This window comes from Zonotrichia leucophrys, unplaced genomic scaffold (assembly GCF_028769735.1).
Source record: "Zonotrichia leucophrys gambelii isolate GWCS_2022_RI unplaced genomic scaffold, RI_Zleu_2.0 Scaffold_115_144425, whole genome shotgun sequence".
Classification (NCBI taxonomy): domain Eukaryota; kingdom Metazoa; phylum Chordata; class Aves; order Passeriformes; family Passerellidae; genus Zonotrichia; species Zonotrichia leucophrys.
Genome location: NW_026992320.1, coordinates 53795 through 66234, shown reverse-complemented (window position 1 = coordinate 66234; position 12440 = coordinate 53795). Strand labels below are relative to the sequence as shown.

At 57.6% G+C, this 12440-nt stretch overlaps 1 protein-coding gene across 1 annotated transcript; it reads right to left on the bottom strand.

The window, feature by feature from the left end:
• Positions 1-3649: 3649 nt before the first annotated feature.
• On the bottom strand, positions 3650-9522 carry LOC135460879 (vitelline membrane outer layer protein 1 homolog). Its single transcript, XM_064737843.1, has 3 exons — positions 9314-9522; positions 5881-5978; positions 3650-4002 (listed from the first exon to the last, which is right to left on the bottom strand). The coding sequence occupies exons 1-3, from the start codon at positions 9509-9511 to the stop codon at positions 3702-3704; spliced, it is 597 nt and encodes a 198-aa protein (XP_064593913.1). The 5' UTR covers positions 9512-9522; the 3' UTR covers positions 3650-3701.
• Between the last annotated feature and the right edge of the window lie 2918 nt (positions 9523-12440).

Here is a 12440-nt window from a genome sequence, read left to right as displayed (position 1 = left end):
AATCGACCCCAAAATCGGGATCGGAGACCCCGAAAACCCCAAAAATCCCCAAATAAAACCTAAAAACCCCAAATTCAACAATGCCTCGGTTCCTTCTTTGGGCCCCGAAATCCCAAAAATTGACCCCAAAAAACCCAAAATCCCAAAAATTGACCCAAAAAACCCAAAATTGACCCCAAAAATGACCCCAAAAATCCCAAAAATTGACCCAAAATCGACTCCAAAATCCCAAAAATTGACCCTGAAAATCCCAAAAATTGACCCCAAAATTGACCCTAAAAATCCCCAAAATTGACCCAAAATGACCCAAAAACCTAAAATTGACCCCAATAAATTCCCAAAATCCAAAAATCCCAAAAATCCCAAAAATTGACCCAAAGTTATCCCAAAAATTGACCCAAAATTGACCCTAAAATGACCCAAATCCAAAATTGACCCCAAAATTGACCCAAAATTGACCCCAAAATAATCAATGACCCCAAAAATCCCCAAAAATCCCCAAATAAAACCCAAAATCCCAAACCCAACAGAGCCTCGGTTCCTTCTTTGGGCCCCAAAATCCCAAAAATTGACCCAAAATTGACCCCAAAATCCCAAAAATTGACCCCAAAAATTGACCCTAAAAATCCCCAAAATTGACCCCAAAATTACCAAAATCCCAAAAATGACCCAAAAATCCCAAAATTCAACCCTGAAAATCCCAAAAATTGACCCCAAAATTGAACCCAAAATCCCAAAAATTGACCCAAAATCGGGCTCGGCGACCCCGAAAACCCCAAAATACCAAAAAAACCCAATAATCGACCCCAAAATCCAAAATGGACCCAAAATAACCCAAAAATCCCCAAAATTGACCCCAAAAATTGACCCAAGAATTCCGGAAAATTGACCCCAAAAATTGACCCCAAAATCCCAAAAATTGACCCAAAATCACCCCAAAATCGACCCAAAAACCCAAAAATTGACCCAAAATCGACCCCAAAATCCCAAAAATTACCCAAAAATCCCAAAATTGACCCAAAATTGACCCAAAATTGGCCCAAAATTGACCCAAAATCGGCCTAAAATCAGCCAAAAATTACCTAATCCCCAAAATTATCGACCCCAAAATCCCAAAATTGACCCAAAAATGACCCAAAAACCCAAAATCCCAAAAATTGACCCTAAAAATCCCAAAAATTGACCCCAAAATCCCAAAAATTGACCCCAAAAATCGACCCCAAAATCCCAAAAATTAACCCTAAAAATCCCAAAATTGACCCCAAAATAACCCTAAAAAAATCCCAAAAATTGACCCCAAAAATCGACCCAAAATCAAATGACCCCAAAATCGATCGGACCCGAAAACCCAAAAATCCCCAAATAAACCCAAAAATCCCAAAACCCGCAGAGCCTCGTTCCTTCTTTGGCCCGAATTCCAAAAATTGACCCAAAAATCGACCCCAAAATCCCCCAAATTGACCCCAAAATGGACCCCAAATCTGGGATCAGCGACCCAAAAATCCCAAAAATTGACCCCCAAATCTCAAGAATTGACACCAAAATCCCGAAAATTGACCCCAAAAATCCCAACAACCAACGCCAAAATCGACCTCGTTCTTGGGGGGGGTCCCAGTTCGTCCCAGTTCCATTCCAGTTCCATCCCAGTTCACCCCAGTCCATCCCAGTGAGCTCCCAGTCCATCCCAGTTCATCCCAGTTCCATCCCAGTCCCTCCCAGTATAAGCCGGTAACTCCCAGTTCCATTCCAGTTCGTCCAGTTTATCCCAGTCATCCCATGACTCCCAGTTCATCAGTCCTCAGTATAAGCAGTAACTCCCAGTTCCATCCGTCATCAGTTCCCCAGTCCCCAGTCCCCATAAGCCAGTAACCATTCCTCCCAGTTCCATCCCAGTTCCATCCAGTTCCCCCAGTTCCATCCCAGTGAGCTCCCATTCTCCCAGTCCCTCCCAGTATAAGCCAGTAACACCCAGTTCCATCCCAGTTCCATCCCAGTTCATCCCAGTTCCATTCCAGTCCATCCCAGTTCCATCCCAATGAGCTCCCAGTTCATCCCAGTCCCTCCCAGTATAAACCAGTAACTCCCAGTTCCATCCCAGTCCATCCCAGTCCCTCCCAGTTCATCCCAGTTCCATCCCAGTCCCTCCCAGTATAAGCCGGTAACTCCCAGTTCCATTCCAGTTCGTCCCAGTTTATCCCAGTCCATCCCAATGAGCTCCCAGTTCATCCCAGTCCCTCCCAGTATAAGCCAGTAACTCCCAGTTCCTCCCAGTATAAACCAGTCCATCCCAGTTCCTCCCAGTCCCTCCCAGTATAAGCCAGTAACTCCCAGTCCCTCCCAGTTCATCCCAGTTCCATCCCAGTAACTCCCAGTCCATTCCAGTCCATCCCAGTTCCTCCCAGTCCCTCCCAGTATAAACCAGTAACCCCCAGTCCCTCCCCACACTCTCTCCCACAAAAAGGGGGCGTGGCCAGAGCTGTCAATCAAAGCCATTCATTGCCCTGCCCCTGCGGGGGTGGGGTCACTGAGGGGTCATGGGGGGGGTCCATGAGGGGTCACAGGGGTGGTCAAGAGGTCATTGGGGTCCATGGGTAGCCATGGGGTGGTCAAGGGGGGTCCATGGGGGTCTGTGAAGGTCCTGGGGTCTTGAAGGGTCCAGGTCCTGAAGGGGTGGGTCAAGGGGGGTCAAGGGGTCATGGGTTGGGTCAGGGGGTCAGGAGGTCTGGGGGGTCAGGAGGTTGTGGGTCAAGGTGTGGGTCCATGGGGTCTGTGAAGGTTCTGGGGGTCCATGGGGGTCAGGAAGGTCCTGGGGGTCCATGGGGTGGTCCTGAGGTCAGGGTGGGTCCAGGGGGTCATGGGGTCCTGGGGGTCAAGGGGGTCGGAGGTCCATGGGGTCTTGAAGGGTTTGGGTCCATGGGGGTCTGTGAAGGTCATGAGGGGGTCATGGGGGTCCATGAGTCCATGGTGGGGTCAGGTCAGGGTCCTGGAGGGTCAGGGGTCCATGGGGTCAATGGGAGGGGTCCATGGGGGTCTGTGAAGGTTCTGGGGGTTCATGGGGGTCTATGAAGGTCCTGGGGGGTCCCACGGTGGTCCCTGAAGGTCAGGGGTCATGGGGGGTCCCATGGGGGTCTAGTGAGGGGTCCAGGGGTCCAAGGTGGGTCCATGGGAGGGTCATGGGGGTCTGTGAAGGGTTCTGGGGGTCCATGGGGGTCTGTGAGGGTTCTGGGGGTCCAGGGGTCTGGGGTCGGGGGTCCATGGGGGTCCCTGAAGGTTCTGGGGGTCCCTGAAGGGGTCAGGAGGGTTCATGACGGGGTTGGGGGGATCCATGGTGGTCAGTGAAGGTTCTGGGGGCTCCACGGTGGTCCCTGAAGGTCCTGGGGGTCCTGGGGTGGTCCCTGAAGGGGTCATTGGGGTCCATGGGGAGGGTCAAGGAGGGTCCATGGGGTCAATGGGGTCCAAGGGAGTTCCATGGGGGTCTGTGAGGGTTCTGGGGGGTCCATGGGGGTCAGTGAATGGGTCAGGAGGGTTCATGAGGGGGTTGGGGGGTCCATGGGGGTCCCTGAAGGTTCTGGGGGTCCCTGAAGGGGTCAGGAGGGTTCATGAGGGGGTTGGGGGATCACGGTGGGTCGTCCTTGAAGATCCTGGGGGTCCCACGGTGGTCCCTGGCTGTCCCGGGGGTCCCAGGTGCCGCCGTTCCCGGCTCAGCTGCAGCAGTAGAGCTCCACGTCGTTGAGCGCGGTGTCGTCGCCGCCGCGCTGGGGCGGCTCCAGGCGGGTGCGGAGGCCGCAGACGCCGGCGCCGGGCGGGCAGGGCAGGCTCCAGTTGCCCCACTGGCCCTGGGGGCCCCCGCGGCCCTCGAGCAGGGAGCCCCCCGAGCAGATGGCGGCCATGGCGTTGGCGGCCGTGTCGTCCCAGAGGCCGCGCGGGGCCTCCACGCGCAGCCGGAATGCCACCAGGCGCTGCCCCGGCGGGCACGACTCGGGCCGGCCCCAGGCGCCGCGGCTGCGGGGACACAACGGGGTGGGGGGGAAAAAAGGGTGGGTGGGGGGTCGGGGGTGGGTGGGGGTGGGCGTGGTTGAGTTGGGGTGGGCGTGGTTGGGTTGTGGTGGCCATGGTGGGTTGGGGGGCGTGGTTGGGTTTGGGGTGGGCGTGGTTGGGTTGGGGTGGGCGTGGTTGGGTTGTGGTGGGCGTGGTTGGGTTGTGGTGGGCGTGGTTGAGTTGTGGTGGACGTGGTTGGGTTTTGGTGGCCATGGTTGGGTTGGGTAGGCGTGGTGGGCGTGGTTGAGTTGTGGTGGGCGTGGTTGGGCTTTGATGACCATGGTTGGGTTGTGGTGGCCGTGGTTGGGTTGTGGTGGGCGTGGTTGGGTTGTGGTGGCCATGGTTGGGTTGTGGTGGGCGTGGTTGGGTTGTGGTGGGCGTGGTTGGGTTTTGATGACCATGGTTGGGTTGTGGTGGCCATGGTTGGGTTGTGGTGGGCGTGGTTGGGTTGTGGTGGGCGTGGTTGGGTTGTGGTGGGCGTGGTTGGGTTGGGGTGGGCGTGGTTGGGTTGGGGTGGGCGTGGTTGTGTTGTGGTGGGTGTGGTTGGGTTGTGTTCGTCATGATTGGGATGTGGTGGGCGTGGTTGTCTTGTGTTGGCCATGGTTGGGTTGGGGTGGGCGTGGTTGGGTTGGGGTGGGCGTGGTTGGGTTGTGGTGGCCATGGTTGGGTTGTGGTGGGTGTGGTTGGGTTGTGGTGGGCGTGGTTGGGTTGTGGTGGGCGTGGTTGGGTTGTGGTGGGCGTGGTTGGGTTGTGGTGGGTGTGGTTGGGTTGTGGTGGGCGTGGTTGGGTTGTGGTGGGCGTGGTCGAGTTGTGGTGGGCGTGGTTGGGTTGTGGTGGGCGTGGTTGGGTTGCGGTGGGCGTGGTTGGGCTTTGATGATCATGGTTTGGTTTTGATGGCCATGGTTGTGTTGTGGTGGGTGTGGTTGGGTTGTGGTGGGAGTGGAAGTGTTGCGTTGGCCATGGTTGGGTTTTGGTGGGCGTGGTTGGGTTGTGGTGGGCATGGTTGGGCTTTGATGACCATGGTTGGCTTGTGGTGGGCGTGGTTGGGTTGTGGTGGGCGTGGTTGGCTTGTGGAGGGTGTGGTTGGGTTGCGGTGGGCGTGGTTGGGTTTTGATGACCATGGTTGGGTTGTGGTGGGCGTGCTCGAGTTGTGGTGGGCGTGGTTGGGTTGTGGTGGGCGTGGCTGGGTTGCGGTGGGTGTGGTTGGGTTGTGGTGGGCGTGGTTGAGTTGGGGTGGACGTGGTTGGGTTGCCGTGGTTGTGGTTGTGTTGGGGTGGGCGTGGTTGAGTTTTGGTTGTTGTGACTGGGTTGTGTTCGTCATGATTGGGTTTGGTGGTCACGGTTGGGTCTTGGTGGTCATGGTTGGGTCATGGTGGCCATGGTTGGGTTGTGATGAGCATGGTTGTGTCATGGTGGTCACGGTTGGGTTTTGGTGGCTGTGGTTGGGTCATGGTGGCCATGGTTGGGTTTTGGTGGCCATGATCAGGTTTTGGTGGCCACGGTTGGGTTTTGGTGGCCATGGTTGGGTCATGGTGGCCGTGGTTGGGTTGTGATGGGCATGGTTGGGTTTTTATGGCCATGGTTGTGTCTTGGTGGCCGTGGTTGGGTCTTGGTGGTCATGGCCGGGTTTTGGTGGCCACGGTCGGGTTTTGGTGGCCATGGCCGGGTTTTGGTGGCCATGGTTGGGTTTTGGTGGCCACGGCCGGGTTTTGGTGGCCACGGCCGGGTTTTGGTGGCCACGGCCGGGTTTTGGTGGCCACGGCCGGGTTTTGGTGTCCCCAGGGTCACTTTGGTGCCCACCCCCGGCCGTCCCCACCCCGGTGTCCCCCCGTGGTCACTCACGGTCCCTCGCTGGACGTGGCGTCCCCTCCCTTGTCGCAGAGCAGCCGGACGCCGTTCAGCCCGGTGTCATCACCGAAAAACCCCTTGTGGGGCTCCACCTGCGCGCCCCAAAATGTCACCAACTGTCCCCAAAACTGTCCCCAAAACTGTCACCCCCTGTCCCCAAAACTGTCCCCAAAACTGTCACCCTCTGTCCCCAAAACTGTCCCCAGTTCCTGTCACCTCCTGTCCCCAAAACTGTCCCCAAAACTGGCACCTCCTATCCCCAAAACTGTCCCCAAAACTGTCCCCAAAACTGTCCCCAAAACTGTCCCCGAAACTGTCACCAAAACTGTCCCCAAAACTGTCACCTCCTATCCCCAAAACTGTCACCCCCCGTCCCCAAAACTGTCACCCCCTGTCCCCAAAACTGTCCCTAAAACTGTCACCTTCTGTCCCCAAAACTGTCACTCCCTGTCCCCAAAACTGTCCCCAAAACTGTCACCCCCTGTCCCCAAAACTGTCCCCGAAACTGGCACCCTCTGTCCCCAAAACTGTCCCCAGTTCCTGTCACCTCTTGTCCCCAAAACTGTCCCCGAAACTGTCCCCAAAACTGTCACCCCCTGTCCCCAAAACTGTCCCCAGTTCCTGTCACCCCCTGTCCCCAAAACTGTCCCCAAAATTGCCCCCAAAACTGTCACCCCCTGTCCCCAAAACTGCCCCCAAAACTGTCACCCCCTGTCCCCAAAACTGTCCCCAAAACTGCCACCTCCTGTCCCCAAAACTGTCACCTCCTGTCCCCAAAACTGTCCCCAAAACTGTCCCCAAAACTGTCCCCAAAACTGTCACCCCCTGTCCCCAAAACTGTCCCCAGTTCCTGTCACCCCCTGTCCCCAAAACTGTCCCCAAAACTGTCCCCAATTCCTGTCACCCCCTGTCCCCAAAACTGTCCCCAAAACTGTCCCCAAAACTGCCACCTCCTGTCCCTAAAATTGTCCCCAAAACTGTCACCTCCTGTCCCCAAAACTGTCCCCAAAACTGTCCCCCAGTTCCTGTCACCTCCTGTCCCCAAAACTGTCACCTCCTGTCCCCCAGTTCCTGTCACCTCCTGTCCCCAAAGTTGTCACCTCTGTGTCCCCAATTCCTGCCCCCCATTGTCCCCTCTTTGTCCCCCCCTTTGTCCTCTCCATGTCCCCCTTTTGTCCCCACCCCAAATGTCCCCCCCGAATTCCCCCCATGTCCCCACCTTGTCCCCCGGGTCCTCCCCCTTTTGACCCCTGACCTCCATTGTCCCCAATGTCCCCAATGTCCCCAATGTCACCAATGTCCCCTGGGTCCCCAATCCCCCCGGTGTCCCCACTGTCCCCAGTCCCCCAATCCCCAATGTCCCCCCAATGTCCCCCCAATGTCCCCATTGTCCCCAATGTCCCAAATCCCCCCAATGTCCCCACTGACCCCACTGTCCCCATTGTCCCCAATGTCCCCAATGTCCCAAACTCCCCAAATCCCCCCAGTGTCCCCCCAATGTCCCAAATGACCTCCAAGTGTCCCCATTCCCCCAATGACCTCCAATGTCCCCAATGACCTCCAAATGTCCCCAAATGTCCCAAACTCCCCAAATCTCCCCAGTACCCCAATGTCCCAAATCCTCCTAAACCCTCCCAAATGTCCCCAATGTCCCCAGTGTCCCCAGTGTCCCCAATGACCTCCAAATGTCCCCAATGTCCCCAATGACCTCCAATGTCCCAACCCCCCCCAATCCCCTCAATGACCCCATTGTCCTCAATGACCTTCAATGTCCCCAATGTCCCCAAATGTCCCAAACTCCCCAAATCCCCCGATGTCCCCAAATGTCCCAAAACCCCTGAACACTCCCAAATGTCCCAAATGCCCTCAATGTCTCCAACATCCTCACTGTCCCCAAATGTCCCCAATGACCTCCAATGTCCCCAATCCCCCCAATGTCCCCAGTGTCCCCAATGTCCCCAAATGTCCCAAAGCCCTCCAATCCCCCCAATGTCTCCAATCCCCCCAAGGTCCCCAATGTCGCAAACTCCCTGAACCCCCCCCAAATGTCCCCACTGTCCCCAAATGTCCCCACTGTCCCCACTCTCCCCACTGTCCCCAATCCCTCCAGTGTCCCCACTGTCCCCAATGACCTTCAATGTCCCAAATGTCCCCAAACGTCCCAAATTCCCCAAATCCCCCAAATGTCCCCAATCCCCCCACTGTCCCAATGTCCCAATGACCTCCAAATGTCCCAAACTCCCCAAATCCCCTCAATGTCCCCAATGTCCCCAATGATGTCCCCCAATGTCCCCACTGTCCCCAATCCCCCCAATGTCCCCAATGTCCCCAATGTCCCCAATGACCTCCAATGTCCCAACCCCCCCCAATCCCCTCAATGACCCCATTGTCCTCAATGACCTTCAATGTCCCCAATGTCCCCAAATGTCCCCACTGTCCCCAATCCCCCCACTGTCCCCAATGTCCCAAACTCCTCCATGTCCCCAATGACCTCCAAATGTCCCCAAATGTCCCAAATCCTCCCACTGTCCCCAATGTCCCAAGCACCCTGAACAGCCCCAATGTCCCCAATCCCCCCAATGTCCCAAACCCCCTAAATCCCCCCAAATGTCCCTCCATCCCCAATGTCCCCAAATGTCCCCAATCCCGCCAATGTCCCCAGTGACCTCCAAATGTCCCCAATCCCCCCACTGTCCCCAGTGACCTCCAAATGTCCCCAAATGTTCCAAACTCCCCAAATCCCCCGATGTCCCCAAATGTCCCAAATGCCCTCAATGTCTCCAAAATCCTCAATGTCCCCACTGTCCCCAATGACCTCCAATGTCCCCAATGTCCCCAATGTCCCCACTGTCCCAATGTCCCCAATGACCTCCAATGTCCCAAACCCCCCAATCCCCTCAATGACCCCATTGTCCTCAATGACCTTCAATGTCCCCAATGTCCTGAAATGTCCCCAATGTCCCAAACTCCTCCATGTCCCCAATGACCCCATTGTCCCCAATGACCTCCAAATGTCCCCAAATGTCCCAAATCCTCCCACTGTCCCCAATGTCCCCAATGTCCTGAAATGTCCCCAATCCCCCCAGTGTCCCCACTGTCCCCTATGTCCCCAATGTCCCAAGCACCCTGAACACCCCCACTGTCCCCAATCCCCCCAATGTCCCCAATGTCCCCAAATGTCCCCAATCCCCCCAAATGTCCCTCCATCCCCAATGTCCCTCCATCCCCAATGTCCCCAATGTCCCCAAATGTCCCCAGTGACCTCCAAATGTCCCCAATGTCCGCAATGTCCCCAAATGTCCCCAATCCCCCCAAATGTCCCTCCATCCCCAATGTCCCCAATGTCCCCAATCCTCCCACTGTCCCAAATGTCCCCAATGACCTCCAAATGTCCCCAGATGTCCCCAAATGTCCCCAGTGTGCCCACCTTGAGCTGGAAGCCGCTGGCGTAGCCTCTCCCGGGGCAGAACTCGGGGTCCCCCCACTGTCCCCACTGTCCCCCGTTTGTCACCGCCAGCGTGGCCGTGGGCGCGTCGGTGTCCCAGCCCCGCGCCGGGGCTGCCACCAGGGCCACCAAGGCCACCAAGGCCACCAGGGCAGGGCGGGGCCGCGGGGACAGAGCCATGGCTGGGCCACCCCCCCCCGGTGTCACCGCGGGGCTTTTATAGCGGGGCTGGGGACAGGGACAGCGGGGGGGGCACTGGGAGGGACTGGGACGGACTGGGAGAGACTGGGAGGGGATTGGGGGGGCACTGGGACAAACTGGGAGTGACTGGGAGGGACTGGGAGGGACTGGGACAGACTGGGAGGGGATTGGGGGGCACTGGGAGGGACTGGAGGGACTGGGAGGGGATAAGGGGGCACTGGGAGGGACTGGGACAGACTGGGACAGACTGGGAGGGACTGGGACAGACTGGGACAAACTGGGAGGGACTGGGAGGGGATTGGGGGGGCACTGGGACAAACTGGGATGGCACTGGGAGGGACTGGGACAGACTGGGAGTGACTGGGAGGGGATTGGGGGGGCACTGGGACAAACTGGGATGGCACTGGGAGAAACTGGGAGGGGATTGGGACAAACTGGGAAGGACTGGGACAAACTGGGAGTGACTGGGAGGGGATTGGGGGGACACTGGGAGAAACTGGGAGGGACTGGGAGAAACTGGGAGGGGATTGGGACAAACTGGGAGGGACTGGGACAAACTGGGAGGGACTGGGAGGGACTGGGACAGACTGGGAGGGACTGGGACAGACTGGGACAAACTGGGAGGGACTGGGAGGGGATTGGGGGGACACTGGGAGAAACTGGGATGGCACTGGGAGAAACTGGGAGGGGATTGGGACAAACTGGGACAGACTGGGACAAACTGGGAGGGACTGGGACAGACTGGGAGGGGACTGGGAGGGACTGGGACAAACTGGGAGTGACTGGGAGGGGATTGGGGGGACACTGGGAGAAACTGGGAGGGACTGGGACAGACTGGGACAGACTGGGACAGACTGGGAGGGACTGGGACAGACTGGGAGTGACTGGGAGGGGATTGGGACAAACTGGGGGGGGCACTGGAACAAACTGGGAGTGACTGGGAGGGACTGGGACAAACTGGAAGGGGATTGGGGGGCACTGGGACAAACTGGGAGGGACTGGGAGGGACTGGGAGGGGATTGGGGGGGCACTGGGACAAACTGGGAGGGACTGGGACAAACTGGAAGGGGATTGGGGGGCACTGGGAGGGACTGGGACAAACTGGGAGGGACTGGGAGGGGATTGGGGGGCACTGGGACAAACTGGGAGGGACTGGGACAGACTGGGATGGCACTGGGAGGGACTGGGACAAACTGGGAGGGGTTTTGGGGGGCACTGGGACAAACTGGGAGGGACTGGGACAAACTGGGAGGGAGTGGGAGGGACTGGGAGGGAGTGGGGGGGCGACTGGGGGTTACTGGTTTATACTGGGGGGGCACTGGGAAGGGACTGGGACAAACTGGGAGGGGATTGAGGGGAACTGGGAGGGACTGGGGGGGAACTGAGGGGAACTGGGGGGGATTGGGTTTTACTGGTTTGTACTGGGGGGGGTACTGGGAGCACTGGGAGGGACTGGGGGGGAACTGGGAGGGAGAGGGAAGGAGACAAAAGGAGATTTGAGGGCACTGGTTTGTACTGGGAAGGACTGGGAGGAACTGGGGGACACTGGAAGGGACTGGTCTGTGCCGGTTTGTTCTGGTTTATACTGGTTTGTACTGGTTTGTACTGGTCTGTACTGGTGGCACTGGTCTGTACTGGTTTGTACTGGTCTGTACTGGTTTATACTGGTTTATACTGATTTATACTGGTCTGTACTGGTCTGTACTGGTGGCACTGGTCTGTACTGGTTTGTACAGGTCTGTACTGGTTTATACTGGTTTATACTGGTGGCACTGGTTTGTACTGGTTTGTACTGGTTTGTACTGGTTTGTACTGGTCTGTACTGGTTTGTACTGGTTTATACTGATTTATACTGGTCTGTACTGGTGGCACTGGGGGGGAGGGGTGGCCCTGTCCCTGTCACCCCGGTGACGTCATTGCCCCCCTCCCCCAGGGGGGCGTGGCCCTATCACGCCAGTGACGTCACCGCCACCGCCCCCTTCTCCCATTGGCTGCTCCTCCCCCGCCCCCGGGGACATTCCGGTGACATTGTGGGGACTGAACCGGGACGGACTGGGATGGACTGGGATGGACTGGGACGGACTGGGATGGACTGGGACGGACTGGGATGGACTGGGACGGACTGGGATGGACTGGGATGGACTGGGATAAACTGGGATGGACTGGGATGGACTGGGACAAACTGGGAGCAACTGGGACGGACTGGGAGCAACTGGGACGGACTGGGATGGACTGGGACGGACTGGGACGAACTGGGACAAACTGGGACGGACTGGGATGGACTGGGATGGACTGGGACGGACTGGGACGGACTGGGATGGACTGGGATGGACTGGGATGAACTGGGATGGACTGGGACGGACTGGGACGGACTGGGATGGACTGGGATGGACTGGGATGGACTGGGACGGACTGGGACGGACTGGGATGGACTGGGATGAACTGGGATGGACTGGGACGGACTGGGATGAACTGGGATGGACTGGGATGGACTGGGATGAACTGGGATGGACTGGGATGGACTGGGATGAACTGGGACAGACTGGGATGAACTGGGATGGACTGGGATGGACTGGGATGGACTGGGACGGACTGGGGTTAACTATGGTTAACTGGGATGGACTGGGACGGACTGGGATGAACTGGGATGGACTGGGACGGACTGGGATGGACTGGGACGGACTGGGATGGACTGGGACGGACTGGGATGGACTGGGATGAACTGGGATGAACTGGGATGAACTGGGACGGACTGGGACGGACTGGGATGGACTGGGATGGACTGGGATGGACTGGGATGGACTGGGACAGACTGGGATGGACTGGGATGAACTGGGACGGACTGGGATGGACTGGGATGAACTGGGACGGACTGGGACGGACTGGGATGGACTGGGATGAACTGGGA